Source organism: Balaenoptera borealis, assembly GCF_965194805.1.
Source record: "Balaenoptera borealis genome assembly, chromosome: 11".
In the NCBI taxonomy this organism is placed as follows: Eukaryota; Metazoa; Chordata; class Mammalia; order Artiodactyla; family Balaenopteridae; genus Balaenoptera; species Balaenoptera borealis.
In genome coordinates this window covers 97,591,828-97,609,724 of record NC_138868.1, presented here as the reverse complement: position 1 = coordinate 97,609,724, position 17,897 = coordinate 97,591,828, and the positions used below count along the sequence as shown (strand labels likewise).

General features: G+C 46.8%; 1 protein-coding gene and 1 long non-coding RNA gene across 12 annotated transcripts in view; one reads left to right on the top strand and one right to left on the bottom strand.

The window, feature by feature from the left end:
* LOC309606227 (FXYD domain-containing ion transport regulator 6) overlaps window positions 1–14,474 on the top strand; it is a 32,602-nt gene extending 18,128 nt beyond the window's left edge. For 3 of the 10 annotated variants that reach the window (XM_082343036.1, XM_082343041.1, XM_082343038.1), the window contains 7 exons: window positions 8,656–8,718; window positions 9,315–9,353; window positions 9,474–9,548; window positions 10,160–10,196; window positions 10,988–11,037; window positions 11,580–11,630; window positions 13,235–14,474. In XM_082343036.1, the coding sequence (XP_082199162.1) occupies window positions 8,656–8,718; window positions 9,315–9,353; window positions 9,474–9,548; window positions 10,160–10,196; window positions 10,988–11,037; window positions 11,580–11,608 (293 nt within the window). In that variant the 3' untranslated portion in view covers window positions 11,609–11,630; window positions 13,235–14,474. Of the gene's footprint in view, window positions 1–5,097; window positions 5,317–8,129; window positions 8,264–8,655; window positions 8,719–9,314; window positions 9,354–9,473; window positions 9,549–10,159; window positions 10,197–10,987; window positions 11,038–11,579; window positions 11,631–13,234 lie in introns of those variants that run through there. The other 7 variants (XM_082343043.1, XM_082343039.1, XM_082343040.1 and 4 more) reach the window with 5 other exon arrangements.
* A 119-nt stretch (window positions 14,475–14,593) lies between these two features.
* LOC309606231 lies at window positions 14,594–17,399 on the bottom strand. 2 transcript variants are annotated; one of them, XR_014231709.1, is made up of 2 exons: window positions 16,380–17,399; window positions 14,594–16,280 (listed from the first exon to the last, which is right to left on the bottom strand). It is a non-coding gene; the product is annotated as an uncharacterized lncRNA (long non-coding RNA). The 2 variants fall into 2 exon arrangements; XR_014231710.1 differs by having other exon boundaries at window positions 16,818–17,399.
* Between the last annotated feature and the right edge of the window lie 498 nt (window positions 17,400–17,897).

Genomic DNA, 17,897 nt, shown 5'->3' with positions numbered 1-17,897 from the left:
AACTTGAACTTGAATACTATTTGTTATCCCCGCTTCCCATTTTCCCTTCTCACTGTCTTTGCTCATGCTGTGTCCTCTGCCAGAATGCCCTTCCTCTTGTCTCTTCTTACCCCTGTCCATCAAAATCCCATCCTGCTTTCCAGGTTCAGCTGAAATGTCAACTCCACCATGGAAACGTCCCAGGTCTCCTGTTGTATTCCCTGCTCCCCTTTTCCGTGCCCTGCTGGCTGATCCTTGAATGTAGTCTCTGCCTCTTGTGAAGCTCTCTTCACACTTGCTGATACACCAGAGCCCTCTGCTTTCAAACCTTGCCGCCCTGTCCTGTTCACCTGTTTATCCCTTGCAGAACCCGGGATCGTATAACCCCGTCTAGGAATTCAGTGTGTATGTGTGGGGGGGATTAACTTGAACGTGAGCATCTATGGAGGTGATTGGGGGGAGCTGAGGGGAAGGTGTAGCAGTGACTAGTGGCCTGGTACCCTTGATATGAGTCCTTCCTACTCCCAGGAGGGGCCCTGCTTGCCTAATAACCCCTCTCCTGGCTAGAAGCAAGTCCCAGCTGCTACCCCCGTTCAAGGGGAGGGCATTACACAAAGGTTTGAATGCTAGAAGGTTGGAATTATTGGGGATCACATTAGAGTCTGTTCACCAGAAGGGTGAAATTATAAACAAAAACTGAGTTTATAACTAATAGATCTTCATTAAAGAAAATTCTAAAAGATGTTCTCCAGGAATTAAGAAAATGGCTTGATGGACGTCTGAGATTCAAAAGGAATCATGAACAAATGAGTTAGTAAATAAGTTGTATTAGTTATCTGTTGCAACATAACAAATTACCCCCAAACTCAGTAGCTTAAAACAACAAACATTTGTTATCTCACACAGTTTCTGAGGGTCAGGAGTCAGGCAACAGCGTAGCTGGGTGGTTCTGCTCGAGGTCTTTGACGAGGTTGCAGTCAAACTGGCAGCCAGGGTGGCAATCAGTGAGAGGCTGGAGAACCTGCTTCCATGCTCACTTACATGGTTCGTGGCAGCCTTACTTCCTAGTGGGCTTTTGAACTGCGGCTCTCAGTTCTTTGCCACGTGGGCCTCTCCACAGGGATGCCCGAGCATCCTTAAGACATGGCAGGTAACTTTCCCCAGAGCAAGCAATCCGAGAGAGAGAGAGCAGGAAAAGAAAGCTGTGGTGCCTTTTATAATCTAATATTGGAAGTGACGTATCAGTTCTGCCATATATTATTGGTCACACAGACTAACCCTGGTGCACTGTGGAAGGGGACTATACAAGGATGTGAATACCAGGAGGTATTGGGGGCTCGCTTGAAAGCTTGCCACTATACATGCGGGTGAATCTAAACAAATGTTCTTTCCAAGAAATAGAAACACTAATATCTGTTTCATAGGATTAAGAAAAGAACTGAAAATTTGTACAGTAATAGCATATATATCATGAAGGGGGCGATTTGTATTTTTCAAGAAGAGTATTTTACCTAATAACTATTATACATTTTAACTTTAGACTTTTAAAATCTTTGTTAAATTGAATACTGTTTTGGTCTGTTCAGAGGCTGCTATAACAGCATACCATAGACTAGATGGCTTATAAACAATAGAAATTTATTTCTCACAGATCTGGAGGCTGGAAAGTCCAAGATCAAGTTGCCAGCAGATTCAGTATCTGATGAGGGCCTGCTTCCTGGTTCATAGACAGCGTCTCCTCACTGACCCCTCACATGGAAGAAGGGGCAAGAGGGCTCTCTGGGGTCTCTTTTAGAAGAGCACTAATCCCATCATGAGGGCTCCCCCCACTCATGGCCTAATCACCTCCCAAAGGCCTACCTCCAAATACCATCTCATTAAGGATTAGGTTTCAACATATGAATTTTGGGAACACAAACATTCAGTCTATAGAAAATATAAATGGTAAAATTCCGAAGGTAACCACTAAAAGACTAGAAATAACTTGTGTAATTTCTCAAGCAGTAGAGGGAGAAAGTGAATAAGAAAAAAAAAAAGTCAAAAGAGAAATACACATAAGAAAAGTAGGGAAAAACAGATGGTAGAAATCAGACCAAATATGTCAATAGTCACAATAAAGTTAAATGGAGTAAACTTGACAGTTAATAATCAGGTTGAATTTTTTAAAATCTAGCTCTTTACATTTATAAGATGGTAAGATACACACAATGCATAAAGACAGAAAGGTAGAAAGTAAAATGGAATTTAAGACAGGATCCCTATATAATCCTAAAAGATCCAACTCACAGGACAACGTAACAGTTTTAAACTTTCTGTTACAATATTGTGAGAAACACAGGGATAAATTTATATATCCTTCCTCACAGTGGTAGATTTTAAAGCACCTATCTCAGTTTTTGGTAGGTCACACAGTCAAAAACTGAGAAAATATATAGAAATTTAAATAACACCATTAATAATCTTAATTTAATGGGCATATAGAACTTTCTTCCCAACAGTGAAGGAATTACACAGAATATAATTTTTGAAATAAATAACCATATACTAGATCATAAAGCAAGTCTCAGTAAATTTCAAGGTATCTATATCCAACAGACCACATTCTCTGACCACAGTGCACTTGTTAGAAGTCAGTCACAAAGGCAAATTAAAAATCACTATACATTGGGACATTTAAAAAACATGCTTCTTAATGCACAGGTCAGATAAATTATAATGCAAGTCTAAAGTACTAAGAACTAAACAATAATCAAAAAGCCACATTTCAAAGCTTATATTTGGAGTGACTTAGAGGGTTATATAGTCTATTTATTTATTTATTTATTTATTTATTTATTTATTTATTTAGGGCTGCATTGGGTCTTCGTTGCTGCATGCGGGCTTTCTCTAGTTGTGGTGAGCAGGGGGTACTCTTGGTTGCGGTGCGTGGACTTCTCATTGCGGTGTCTTCTCTTGTTGCAGAGCATGGGCTCTAGGCGTGCGGTCTTCAGTAGTTGTGGCACACGGGCCTCAGTAGTTGTGGCTCGCGGGCTCTAGAGCACAGGCTCAGTAGTTGTGGCGCACGGGTTTAGTTGCTCCATGGCATGTGGGATCTTCCTAGACCAGGACTTGAACCCGTGTCCCCTGCATTGGCAGGCGGATTCTTAATCACTGTGCCACCAGGGAAGCCCTGGTTATATAGTCTTAAATGCTGATATTAGAAAACAAGAAAGGCTAAATACTAATGAACTAGGCATCCAACACAAGATAAATCTAAAGAAAAAAACAATAGAATAAACTCAAAGAACCTATAAGGGCAGAATTAAGAATAAGTTAAAACACACTATAAAGAGGATCAATAAAACCAAGAGTTGGTTCTTTGAAAAGACTAATAAAATAGTTAAATCTCTAGTGACACCAATTAAGAAAGGAGTTGTCACAAATAAACAATATTAAGAATGAAAAAAGGACATAACTACAGATCCAACAGAAATGAATGATTTCTAATGATAACTAGAAAATACTATAAACAACTTTATGACAATAAATTTGAAAGCAGAAAAGGACAAATTTCTATAAAGATTATAACTCACTAACTATATAAAAGAAGAAATAGAAACCTTAAGAGTGTCATAGCCATTAACTAATTGAATAGGCCAGTTAAAATCATCCCACAAAGAAAATACTAAGTCAGATGATTTTACAGTTTAGTTCTACCAAACATTCAAAGAACAGACTATTCCAATCTTCTGCAGACTCTTCCAGGGAATAGCAAGAGAGGAAATACTTGTTCTGTGAGGCCAGTACTACCATGATACCAAAACCAGACAAGGTAAATACAATAAAATAAAAATTGCAGCTCAATCTCACTCATGCACATAAATGCAAAAATCGTAAACAAAATATCAGCAAACCAAATCGATCAGTTTATTAAAAAGATAATACAGTGGTTTCATCCCAGAAATGCAAGGATGATTTAACATTAGATAATCTGTACATACAATTTACTTCGTTAATAGATTAAAGGTTAAAAAACATAGATGTAGAATACTTGTTCATAATTAATATAAAACAGAAACATCTTGGAAACCCAGGATTAGAGGGGAACTTCTAAAGCATTAGAAGAAATCTATTTAAAATTAGTAATTTAATTTTTTATCCCATTATGCACACACACACGCACACACATATATCACATTTTCGTTATCCATTCTCACCACACACAAACAAAAGGTAATTATGTGAGGTGACAGAGGTGTTAACTAATTTTATTGTGGTGATATTTTGCAATATATGCATGTATCAAATTGTCACATTGTACACCTTAAACTTACACAATGTTATAATGTCACATCACAGTAAGCTGGGGAAAGATTAAAAATAAGCACACACACAAATAAAAAAATTGGTGATAAGACTGTATGTGTGTCCATGTCTATTATCACTGCTTCTATTCTATATTTTACTATAAGTTCTAGCAGTACAGTATGACAAGAAATAGAAATAAACAGTGTAAGTGTTGGAAAAGAAGAAGCAATCCTATATCATTTACAGATGATATGTCCACAGAAAACCCCAAAGAATCTATAGGTAAATTATTAGAAATAGAAAGAGAATTTAGCAAGATTATTGAATTTAAGATCAGCATATACAAATCAATTGCCTTTCTCCATACCAGCAAAAATTAGAAAACACACACAAGAGATAGCACTTAAAATAGCAATAAAAATTATAAGATACCTAGCAGTATATCTAACAGAAGATATAAAACTTAGATGAAAGACTTAGATGAAAGCATTTATTAAAACTTTATTAAAATACATTGAAAGGACCTAAACAAATGAAAAGATTTATTTATAGAGAGGAGACTCAAGATCACAAAAATGTCAATTGTCCCCATATCGTTCTATAGATAGATGCATTGCAATTCCAATGAAAATCCCAACGATTTTAGATGAATTCGACAGGCTGATTCTAGAATTTATATATAAGAGCAAAAGACCAAGAATAGCAAAGACATTCCTGAAGGAAGAGGCAAGAGAGGCAGAGAAGAAAGGAGAAAAAGAAGAGGAAGCTTCTCCCACCACATGGGGAGATTACCATAAAGCTGTAGTAATTGAGACACTGATTTTGTTGCAGGTATAGACAAACTGACCAATAGATCCAAAGAGAAAGCCCAGAAACAGACCCACACCTGAACAGAAACCAGATACAGGGCACAAGTGGCTGTGCACATCATGAGGGAAGATGTCGCAGACGGTGCCAGGACAACTGGTTGTCAGATGGAAAAAGCAAGAATTAGATCCCAACCTCATGCCTTCCATAAACATCAATTCTGGATGAAATACAGATTTAAATGTAAAAGACAAAACTTTAAGCTGTTTAGAAGAAAATTCTTTGACTCAGGGTGACAAGGAATATCTTTAAACAAAACACAAAGATCATTGCATTCAATTACATTAGAATTAAATTCTGTTCATTGAGAGACAATAAAAAAGTAAAAAGGCAAGGCACTAATTGGGAAGAGATATTTGTAATAGTTAATGATAAAGATTTAGTATCAAGAATAATAAGTGAACAATAATAATGTCAACCCGTTTGAAAAATTAGCAAAAGACATGAAAGGCACATCACTGATGAAGAAACAAGAAATGCAAATAAATAATCAGAAGCCCATCTCCATTACTAAGTAATCAAATTAAGACCATATTTTACACCTCTAGAATGGCAGAAATTAAGCAGTCTGATAATATCAAGTATTGATAAGGATGTAGAGTAATGGTAACAGTCATATGCAGCTGGTGGGATTTTAAATTGGGGGTGGTCACTTTGGAAAACAATTTGAAATTATTCCATAAAGTTGACAATTTGTATGCTCAACAACCTCACTCCTAGGCTTATCTCTAGAACATAATTTTTCAAACTGCAGAGCAACCCATTAATTAATTAACAGGTCTAGGGACTTCCCTGGTGGCGCAGTGGTTGAGAATCCACCTGCCAATACAGGGGACACGGGTTCTAGCCCTGGTCCGGGAAGATCCCACATGCCATGGAGCAACTAAGCCCCTGCTCCACAACTACTGAGCCTGCGCTCTAGAGCCCACGAGCCACAACTGCTGAGCCCACACGCCACAACTACTGAGCCCACAAGCTGCAACTACTGAAGCTCGTGCACCTGGAGCCTGTGCTCCACAACAAGAGAAGCCACTGCAATGAGAAGCCTGTGCACTGCAATGAAGAGTAGCCCCCACTCACCACAACTACAGAAAGCCCGCGCACAGCAATGAAGACCCAACGCAGCTAAAAAGAAAAAAAGAAAAAAATTAATTAATGGGTCTAGCCATTAATTGACTTAGCCACTTTTTTAAAAAAAAGAAACAAAGTAGAATAGAAAATATCAGAGGCCATCATTTGTACCGGATTCCAATGTAAAAAATATTTCATGTGAAAGTGATAGTGAAAAGATTTGAAAAACAGTGCCCTTGGAACTCCTACCTGTGTGTGCTGGGCAACAAACACAAATACGTTAAAAAAAAACTGCATTATTTATAATAGCACAAAATTGGGGGTAGGGAGATATCCATTGATAGGAGAATGGACCAATACATGATAATGTTTACCTGCACAATGGAATATTACACAACAATGAAAATGAATGAACTATGTTTATGAATGAATCTTAGAAATGTAATGTTGAACAACAACAACAAAGCCAGTCCCAGAAAAATAAACAGTAATATAGAGCTCAAAAATCTCCACCAAACAATGTATTATTTAGATATATATGTGATAAATATATTTTTTAAAAGAAGAACAAGGTATATATCCATACAATGGAATATTATTCAGCCATAAAAAAGTACTGATACATGCTACAGTATGGATGAACCTTGGAAACCTTATGCTAAGTGAGAAAAACGATGCAAAAGGACATGTATTTTATGATACTTTTATATGAAATGTCCAGAGTAGGCAAATCCATAGTGACAGAAAGTAGATTAGTGGTTGTCAGGGACTGGGAGAAAGGAAAGATGGGAAATGACTGCCAGTGGGTACCAGCTTTCTTTTTGAGATGATGAAATGTTTCTTAGTGATGATGGTTGCACAGTTTTGTGAATATACTAAAAATCATTGACTCGTACATTTTAAAAGGATGAATTTCATGGTATGTGAATGGTATCTTAATTTAAATTTTTTTTTGAAGAAGAACAAGGGACTGATTAAAAATATATATTCAGGGTATTGTTTACTTCTGGGAGTAAGGCAGAGGGATGGGTTGGAGGAAAATAGAAGTAAATGTTGCAGTACGTATAAAGTTCTAGTTCTTAAGTTACTTAATGGGTGTTTCCTTTATGTTTCATTACATGTGTGTTACATATATTTTTGTACATATAAAATGTAATAGGAAACTTAAAAGAAATACAAATATTAAATGAAGTAGCATTCAAGGCAGATGACTGCCTTGTGAGAAATGCTCCTTGAATTGGGAGTCCAGAGTTCTGGGTCTGTGCCTTGGCCTGACTCTGGATGGAGCTGTTCTGACCTCTGCTGGCTGGGAGGTGAAGGGCAGCTGGGGGCTGCTGGCTGCAGGGCCGGAACGGAATAGGGCGTGAACCGACAGAGCAAGCATGGTCCTGGCCCCTAGACAGTGTGCAGGGGGTTAGGCCGCTGCCAGTCTCACCCCACTAAGAAAGAGCAAGCAGCCTTGGGCTTTCGTGTTTCGAGTTTCATTCCCCTCTCCTCTCTGGCTCTTTACCACACTCCTTTAATTAAGCGCAGGAATGAGGTGTGTGTAACTGCACCGAAATCCATCCCTGGGAGGGACCAACCGGCCCTGCCCTCTGCCTCCATCCAGGGGCCACTGACCCCAGAGACCAGGGCCTTGAGCTCATGAGCAGAAGTCTCAGGCCCCTTCTGGGGAAGGAGAGGTCAGGGCGCCGATGCTCAGAGAGCCTGTCTCCGTGCTCCCTTTGTTTAATCAAACCACCTATCTGGAGGATTATGAACTAAAGTCTATAGGAAGAGTTGACCTGGGCACTTTGGAGGTGAGAGCGTGCGGGGTACCTTGATGGAGAGCTGTCAGCATTTCAGGGTTTACTCTAAAGAGTCCAGGAAACAGCAGGCCTTCCTCCCCAACCCCTGGCTGGACTACGGGGGCATTGGCTTACCTGCCCCATTTAATCTGATAGAAAGAAGAACTTCCACCAGTGGGTCTCGGTTGTAGGGAACCAGGCCAGGAAGTCCCAGACGTCTTAATGAGCTAGAGATGGCCACGTCTCTAGGTGGCCCAGAGAGGAGGACACAGGTGAGGTGATCTCCCAAGCCCTTGGGGTTTTATAGCTTTAGCACCAGAGAGGCAGCCGGGCAGAGGCGTTCCTGAGCTGCGTTGGGATCCAGACTGTGCCGCTCGCTACCGTGAGTGTCCTTTCACCTCCTTAAGCTCAGTCTTTTCACCTGCAAAATGGGTCAGTCACAGTGCCTGCTGGTTGAACTGATTCTGTCGTAATTGAACTCATGCATGCAGAGCACTCCGTAAGGAGTCTATAAATGTCAGCTGCTTTGGCTTTGTTGTCCGACCTCACACCGTGTGGAGAGAGCTCAGAGTCGGGGTGGGAATCCGACTGGGGCCCTCGCCGGGCTGAGGGTTAGAGTGGGGAGTCTCCTACCCAGAGAGTCATTTCCCTCCCTCGTCCCCAGACGCCATGGAGGTGGTGCTGCTCTTCCTGTGTGGCCTGCTGGCCCCGGCGGTCCTGGCCAATGGTAAGTACCCCTTTCTGGTGGAAGGTCCAGGCCCTTTGGGACACTAGGGTTGGGGAGGCTCTCAGATTCTACACGTCTGACCAGCTGTCCCGCCTTTAGTCAGCAAAGAAAGTCCTGGAAGGCAGCAGCTAACACAGCCCCTATTCCAGCCTGCCCACCTCTCCCCACCGGGCTCCAGCCCTCAAGCCCACCAGGTCCCTGTAGACTTTTAACCTGAACTTTGGGAGTCAGACTTGCACCTCAGTCTCTAGATTGTGCAAGTCACATGTCCTAACGTGGTCTCGGTTTCCCCACCTATAACAAGAGGAGAATAGACCCTGCCTTTTGATGATGACGTAAGATAAAAAGGAGCAATAAATGTGGATGCTGTGAATGCAGACTCTGATTGGTGCTCTGAGCTGCACCTGCCTTTGGCTTCCAGGCTGGCCCTGGCAGGCAGGCCCACCCTTCCGTGCTTCTCTGGGCATCTCTGCTTCATGGGCCCTGTTTCCCAGGAATTCCTTTGTGGGGAGTGAGGCCTGTAAGACAAGGTAGGATATTTGGGAATCAGGATGTGTAGCTGTCTCCCTCTTGTCCACACCTGTTTGTTTTTCTAGCAGCTGAGCAGGAGAAAGAAAAGGACCCTTTTCATTACGGTGAGCAGGGATGGCGACCCTGGGTGGGGAAGGGGAGGCACAGCCCCATCCAGGGGAGGGATGGACACGCTCTTCCTGGCCCTTCCCCTCTTCCATCTCTCACTCTTGTTCCGTTGGCAGACTACCAGACCCTGAGGATCGGGGGATTGGTGTTTGCTGTGGTCCTCTTCTCGGTGGGGATCCTGCTTATCCTAAGTAAGTTTGTTTGTTCCTTTGTTCACTCTAAGGGTGACGTCTGCAGCTGTGAAGTGAGTGGCGAACAGTGTAAGAGACTGGCGGTTCTCTTTCCTGGAGAGGGAAGGAGCCTGTCTGTCTTCCTAGTTATCTCCAGGGCCTAGTACACTGCTGGGCACATAATAGGTGCTCAGTGAAACAGTGAAGAATGAACAAAATCAGTGCTCGATGAAAACAAGCACAGATACGAAGGGGCGGAGGTGGCTGTCCCGGTGCTGTACCCATCTGGGCGCAGGTGGGGGGGGTCACAGGAGAGGGGACAGGGGCTGTCCTTAGAGTGCTCCGAGGGGCGTGCCCCTGCGTGTGTTTCCCCTCGTGAGCCTGGGCTGCACGCAGCTGTCTGCGTTTACGTGGTCAAGCTGACGGTGGTGCTGTAGCCATCCAAGCTGCTGACGGTTGAACCTTGGCCTCCGAAGAGCCCTGCTCCAACCAGGGATCGCCGCACGCAACTGTGCAAACCATGCAGTGCCCAGGAGTCGGGGCTGCTGTTCACACGGTCCCACAGACTCACCGGGCAGCCCTGCTGTGGCTAAGCCAGGACATTGACCTTGGATGGTTTCTTTGCCTTTCAGGTCGCAGATGCAAGTGCACTTTTAACCAGAAGCCGCGGTAAGGATGCCATGGCTGTGGACATCTGGGGTGATGACGCTAAGAGGGGACAGGGAGGGGCCTGTGGTGTGTGACCCCAAATGAGTGTGCTTTGGGATTCTTGTCTCAGAAACAGGCTGTGTGTGTTGGGGTAGAGGTAGAAGTTTTGAGGATTGTCAGGCAGACTTTGGGGCAAAGGAGAGGTCAAAATATCAAGGGTTAGCCCATCCTTCTTTTTTCTGATGTATGTGTGGGGTGGGGGAAGGGGGAGAAGATGCTGGATCCTTGTCCGGAGGCCCTTGAGTTGGGCTTGGGAGAAGGGAAACAGAGGGCCTCCGGACCTCTCTTGAGATCTGTCTCCTCTCTTCAGGACTTGTGACACTGCCCTGTGGTCACCTGCTCAGGAGGTTCTTTGAGCTTTGTGGAATCTTGGGCTTCCTTTCACCCACCCTCTACCTCCACCTAAGGGCACAACCCATTAGCCCACCATGGTGACCCAGGGCAGCGCTGACCTCAGGAGTCCAAAGTCTGTGGCAGGACACAACCCGATGCCCCATGCAGCCCTAGGCCATCCCTTCCCAGTACTTAGCTCTCTCAGGGGCCGACATTGAAGGGTGCCTGTAAGTTCCCCTGACTACATCCCCTTTGGCCCTGGCCTCCCCCGCCCCATGAGCCCCATGGTGGAGAATGATCCACCATGACTTGGAGGAGACGGATCCCAGGGCCCTGGAGAGTGAGGGCAAGGTGAGTGGCGATGCTCTCTGGGTTTACCCTGGAGACGTCTGACGGGCTTGTCTTTCATCCTCTTGCAGGGCTCCAGGGGACGAGGAGGCCCAGGTGGAGAACCTCGTCACTGCAAATGGTAAGTGTCAGGCCCACCCGCCCAGGTGGGATGGAGGGAATGGACAAGGGTTCTCCTACAGCTTGAGGGTGGGGGACGGTTGCCAGGTGCCGTCGTCTCTTGAGAGCTGGCCGGTCAGACGTGCTCCCATAGTGCCAGAGTGGGGGCTCCCCAGGGCCTCTGCTCTGCATCACTCCCTCACCTCCGCCAACAGGCTGCTGCTCCTGACGGCTGCTATTTACAGGGAATCCGCTTAGTGTTTGGCATGATACAAAGTGCTTCACTTCTCATTTAATGGGCGCACAGCCCCATGAGGTAGGCATCACTCTGCACATTTTACAACCAAGGGACTCAGAAAAGTTAAGGAACGTGCCAGGTTCTCTAACAAGCGAATAACAGGACAAGGATCTGCCCCAGGTCTGTCTGACTCGAAATCCACATGAGTCACCTTTGCGGTTCGGGTCAGGCTCCCCCAGAGACAGGCACAGTCACGGCTGCTGCAGGGGGTGGCCCGCTGGGGTGAGGGGTTCATTCACTACCCTCCATTCTGGTTCTCTTTCCAGCAACGGAGCCCCAGAAAGCAGAGAACTGAAGTGCAGCCCTCAGGCACAAAGGTGAGATGCTGTCTACCTGCATCCTCCTGTCACCATCACTGTTCTGACTGAAGTCTGGCCGAGGAGTCATCAGGGAAGAATTGGGCTAGCTTTTGCAACGCGCACAGCTTTCATTATGAGCTGTGCTCTGACGAGGCTCGTGTCTGAAGAGTGATGAGACAGACGGATTGAAACCTCCCAGGTGTACCACACACACACACAGAATGAGCAGTCGGGAAATAGAGCTTCCATACAAGCCAGCGGTCAAGTTGATAGGGGGCCATCCTAGCTACCACGTGGGCATGACTTGGGAGAGAATTAGAGTCAGTGAAATACTCCTAATATCAAAGTAGCATAAAGACAATGGCTTTCAGTGATGATTCAGAGAGTACCTTCAGGCCGCTTTTTAAAGTTAACATTTTATTTTTAAACTTTCCAACCCTACACAAAAGTAGGGAGAATAGTATATGACCCCCCCACCGCCCCACACCAGCATTATCAGTTCATGACGTTTAGGGGCACTGTTTTTCGTTCTATTTAGTATCCATTTCCATTGTTCATTATATCAACAGTAATGCAGGAAAGTAATAACTTAAATGCTTTACAGTTTTCAAAATGCTGCCACAAACACAAACTCACTCAAGCCTGCCAGAAGATGTAAGAAGGACAGGTAGGGTTTAGCCCCATTTTAAAGATGAAGAAACTGAGGTCAGAGAGAGTAGCCATACATATAGTAAGTAACAGGCTGGAACTCGAGCTCAGGGCTTTGTAGTTGAGTGCTGCATTTCACTACACCCCTCTGCTCCTGCCCGTCTCCCTTTATGACATACCCTGGCATATACTGGGGCGTGGCGGGGATCAGTCTTCTATCAGCTCACTTCTGCCTTCTTTTCCACACAAATAAGGGATATACTTTATCCTAAATCGTAAGTTAAAGGAGATTTCTGGATGTAAAATGCCTGATACACCAGCTTTTACCGTCATGGTAATAACACAGGGTACTTGTGGAGCATTTGAATTCTTTCCTAAGGGTGGGCAGAGCGGGGCTCATTACCTCCTATCTTCTAGCTGGGCCTCGGGAAGGTTAAGGATGCCTCAGTTTGACGTGGCCATAGATCCAATCCAGGAGGCAGGCATCCCAGCTGCAGCTCGGTGTTCTGTCTATGTCGTGGCAGCTGGCAGCTCGGAATCTGGGGAGCAGTGTGGGAAGGCTCCAGGGAGGGAGTCTTGGGCCAGCAGTTGTCTTTTTTTTTTTTTTTAACTAGAACTTCCTCGGAAACCCTGTTTTCCTGAGTCTCAGGGCTGTGAGCAATTCTTGGAGGTGTCCTGAGATAGAAACCCCGGGTTTAACAATTTCCTTTCCACATCTCCCAGGTTCCATCCCCCTGAGAGAGCCCCTCTCCTGAGCTCCACGCCCTCCTCCACCTTCATCTCTTGGCCCTGCTTCTCAGGCTCGTCCTCCTTGATTTACTGAGAACAAGGCACTTAGAGTGGGTCTCATCGTGGGAGCTTCCGTGGGCAGAGGGTCTGTCCTAATTAATGTCTGGGAGAAAAGCAGGTAAAGAGTTTTGAAAGGAAGCCAGAGTTTCGTTTTAATTTAAATTCTCTCTCACTTCAACCTCCAGAACCTGAAGGCAGCTGCTTGAACCTTTAGATGCAAATGCTGATGCTTAAGAAAACCGGCCACTTCAGCAACAGATCTTTCCCCAGGAGAAGCCAAGAACTTGTGTGTCCCCCGCCCTCTCCCCAACCCCTCGACACCTGTCCTCAACTTAATGATGCAACCCCTGCCCCTCTGCAGCCTGTGGTCTCGTCCACCTCCTGTGACGTGTGTGTGTGTGTGTGTGTGTGTGTGTGTGTCTGATAACTGTGGTCTTCGTGGCTGCTTGTTCGTGGATGACACTGTATTTTAGTGAACCTGGCCCCACTTTCCTGGGCAGGAGCTCAGCCATGTGGCTGTCAGCTCGTCTCTGCTCTCCATGGCCCCATCACCTTCCACTCCTGGGAGTCTGCTTTGTCCCTAAGAGACCAGTTCCTTCTCTTGATTTAGGGGTGGATGGAGGGGTTGGGCACGGGCGGGAGTCTCTGATTGGCTTGGGACTTGGGAAGGTTTACATCACCTTCGTGATCCTTCTACATGGCCCGTCTTCACTCCTTTTATAAGAACCTTGCTTCCACATTTGTCCCTGGACCAGCTCTGTTCTGAGGTCCCTTGGCAGTGGGAGGTTCCCAGCAAGGAGCTGATGAGCCCACTTTGCCCTCGGGCAGCTACACCCCTTCCCTGGTGCCCATCTGCCCCACCTCACTCTGCCCCTGGGGAACGTGCCCCTTGCATATCTTCTCAGCAATAACCCCGTGGGCTCTGGAACCCTACCCCCTTCTCCAGCCTTCCCTGCTCCCAAGACGCCCAGCTCTAGCCCAGCTCGTCTGGACTCAGACTCCTGTCCCTGACCTGGGGCTCTGGCAGGTGATGGCTGAAGGGGTGCATTCAGCTGGGGCCAGTGCTCTGGGGAGGGGCAGCTGGGAGAGCAGGGGTCCTTTGCTTCTCTGTCCACATCCCATTGGCCAGGCAGCAGCGGGGGCGCCTGCACCCTCTGCTCGCCTGTCACTGGCCAGAACGGCAAGTGCAGCGGCTGTGCTGCGGGTTAGGGACCCGGCAGGGCTCCGCGCAGCCCTGCTGCAGGGGGAACGGCACGAGGTCGAAGCTGGTGAAGAGAGTGGAAAATCAGACCCCGCCCCTCCCACTCATCGTGTTCTCGTGGAAACTAACCAAACCGTGCCGCTGTGACCAGGACTGCTGTTCTCTGTGTCGTGATCTCTCCTCAACAACGACGAAAGGAATAAAATACCACTTGTTTCCTAGTGGCTCTGAGGTGCTTTCCTTTCTGTGAAAGAACCTGAATATTTGTAGGGCCTGTGGTGCTTGAAGGGCTAAAGGGACCGTGTCCTTGGTCAGAAGGAGGAGGTGACAGCTGCAGGGCCAGCCGGGAGGTGTTTTATTTCCGGGGATGTGTTTATTTCTGCTGCTTGACCACTTAGCTCCTCCCCTGCTTCTCCTCGTGCCTCCCCTTCCTCTCCCCTCCTTTACCCGCACCCCTCCTCCTCACGCCTTCCTCCTCCTGCTTCCACCCCTGGTCAGTGGGTTCAGGCTCCACCCTATAGCTGGACCTGTGCCTCCCACATGCCCTGGAGAGAAGGGAATCACGATGGCTTGACCGAGGGCTTGCTGGCCTGGAAGGAAAAGTTCTCACCTGTCCCTTTGGTCAAGTCTGGGGCCACTACCTAAGGACTTGACAAAGAGGAGTGTGGGTAGGTTACTTGGGTTATGATCAAAGCCCTTTTACCCTTTCATCTTTCTCTAAACCCAAGTACCCCCTCCTCTGTGAAGCCTTCTTGGACTTAAAGTAGATGAGTCCCTTCTTTCTGTGCTCCAGTCACACTGGTTCCTGCCTTTATCTTCATGTTGAATGCTCTGTGCCTTGGATCCCAACTGTAGAGGCCCGTTGGGTAATGTCCATCTGGTAGTGACAAAACAGATGGGGGGCATAGGGACCTGGGGTCACCTAGAGCTTCCTCCCAAAGACATTCCAATTCAGCTTTTTAAAAAGTACTGTTGGGCAAACAAATACAGCTGTGAGCTGATTCCCTTGGAGGATGCCCATGTGTGGCCCCCACCTCTATGTGTTTTATGTGTCTATCTTGAGACCCAAATCCTAGAGGGCAAGGGCTATGTCTTGTTCTGACCTAAGAATGCCTGCAACACCTTACGTTCTCAAAAAAGTCTTCATAGGGTCTGCCTCGATTCTTTGAGTTGTTTGGAGCTGCAGACCCACAAGGCATGGGTCCTGAGGGACTTGGGGGTCCAGTCACTCGCCCCTGGCTACCCCTGGGACATCCGTGTTGCCTGTCCTCCTTCTCCACTGCTTGTGCCCTCAGTCCCCCAGGTCCTTGAAAAGACTGAGGCTTATAGTTGAGATCAAGCTCAGCATTGTCAACCCAGAGATCATGGTGGTTAAAACATCTCTGGTCATGCTTAAACTTTGGGAATAAGCTAATGACCCCCCCCAATCATGGAACACTCACTATGTGTCATGGAATTTGTAGGCTTTGCAGCAATTTCAGAGGAAGGCTGGATGAAGATCCTTAGAGGCTCCAGGTACACAAAAGTTGGTGGGTACCTCCCCACATTCATTTGAAAAGAAAACATTAAACTACAAAAATAAGTGTAAGGAAGTCCAGCGGGGAGGTTCTGATTTTTCTCATAATAATTATGTTAATAATAGAGAATGGTAGTTCTCATCTCTAGCATAGATAGAAAATGGTTATCCCTACTCTGGCAGACTCTGAGAACCTACCTATTTTTCCTCCTGGTAATCCAGCATGATCTCTGAGCTAGATATTCACATTTTAGATTCTCTCTGATAAATTTGTGACTGGTCTAGGGCCACACGGCTGGCGGGTAGAGGAGCTAGGAGTTGAGCCCAGGCTGTCTGTCTCCAGAGTTCTTTATAGTACACATGTGGCCTGGCTTCCTTCTTCAGGAGGCTGATATCCAGATAGAGGAAGAGGATCATCTGGGCTGGTGAGGCTGCTTCTGGAGCCTGGCGGTCCCTTCAGGGCATAAACTAGCTGAACTGTGCTCTGAGGAGAGTCCTGTGAGAGGTGAGTGGTCTGGAAACAAGACACGTAAAGAACAGTCAAAGAAACTGATGATCAAAATAATAACAATAATGAATAAATGAATGCAGCTAACATTTTTCAAGCACTTACTATGTGCCAAACACTGGGCTGAGGTCTTCACGTATACCAACTCATTCAGAACTCACAACTCTGTATGATGGAATCCCTATTTTACAGATGAGGAAACTGAGGCTTGGTGGATCTTGCCTGAGTTTGCACTGCTGGTGGCAAAGCCAGGGTCTAGCCCAGGCCCATCAAGCTCCAAGCCAGTGCCACTGACCCTCTGCCACAGAGGAGAGGACCCAGGCCCATCAGGTGGACGTGAGCAGGAGGTAAAACTTGGCCTATTGTGAGTGAGTGCTTAGTTCCCAGGCTATGGTGATCCAAAACTGGAGTGAGCTCCCGGTCACTGGAAGTGTTCAAGGTGAGGGAAAATAACCAGCAGATGGGATCCCCTAGGCAACATGGACTCTGAGAACCCACCCAGAATGACCTAAGTGTCCGGGCCTGAATTGCCGACCCCCTCACCTCCCAGCCAATGGATGAACTGCCTCTTCCTCTTTGGTCTAGCACTGCAGGGCCAGGGCAGAAGAATCCAGAATCCAGGCACGGATCACTGCTTAATGTGTGTCTTCCTTCTGGACCAGCACTCCATGCAGGCAGGACCGCGTCTGTCCACTCAGCCTCTAGGCACGCAACTTATATTTGTGATTTGGTTGAATATAGCAAATGTAACTCGGTTGAACGGGAAAGCTGTCGTGCTGGGCCAGTTCCCAGGAGGGTCTCAGACAGAGATCTCAGGTGTCCTGCACACTTCACCTCCCGGCTTCTCCCCCTACTCCCCACCTCCCCATGAATTCCACGCCAAAGATTTTCAAGTCTATTTGCATGAGCTCTTTGTGCTACTTAACACCACATAAAAAAAGGTCAGTCTGCCTTCTGGGTCCCCCTGGGCTGTGGCCCTCCCCATCCCTTTTTTTTTTTTGCACGTTGTGCATAGGAACTTGCCAAATTGTTCTTGGAAGAGAGCCAGAGGCACAGTGCAAGCAGCAGGGAGAGAGGGGTGGGTGAGGGGGGTGCCAGGCTGAAGCACACCCCAAGGTCACCGGGCTCCTTCTCTTCTTGTGGGGAGGAGGGTTCTGCCCTCCCCAGGATCGTGGGCTGGCAGGGGTGGCTGGCAGAGCCCGGGTGGGAGAGCTGTCCAGCTCTGTCTGGTTCACCCAACCTTGTCCCTGGTTGTTCTGCCTCACCCTGGGCCCAGAGAGAGTGAGACAGATGGTGGGGGGTAGGTCAGGTGTGTTTGCCTGAGCCAGGGGAGGAGCCTTGGAAATACCTATCTCTAGGCCACAGAGAGGGAGAGCGGCCACCTCTCACCATTAATGTGATTCATTGCTGTCACAGTCGAACTCCAGGGGGCCAGAATCAGCCAGCTCAAGCCAACCGGCTGCTGATTTTATGGAACCAGCCCCAGCCCCAGCCCCAGCCCCGTGCCTGGTTGCACAATAGTGGGGCACTTTCCAAGGCAGGGATCGCAGAGCAGGTGATGGCGCGATCAGGTATCCTGAAGGACTTGGGGTGTTAGGGGCTGCCAGGTGGTGGCCCCCCTGC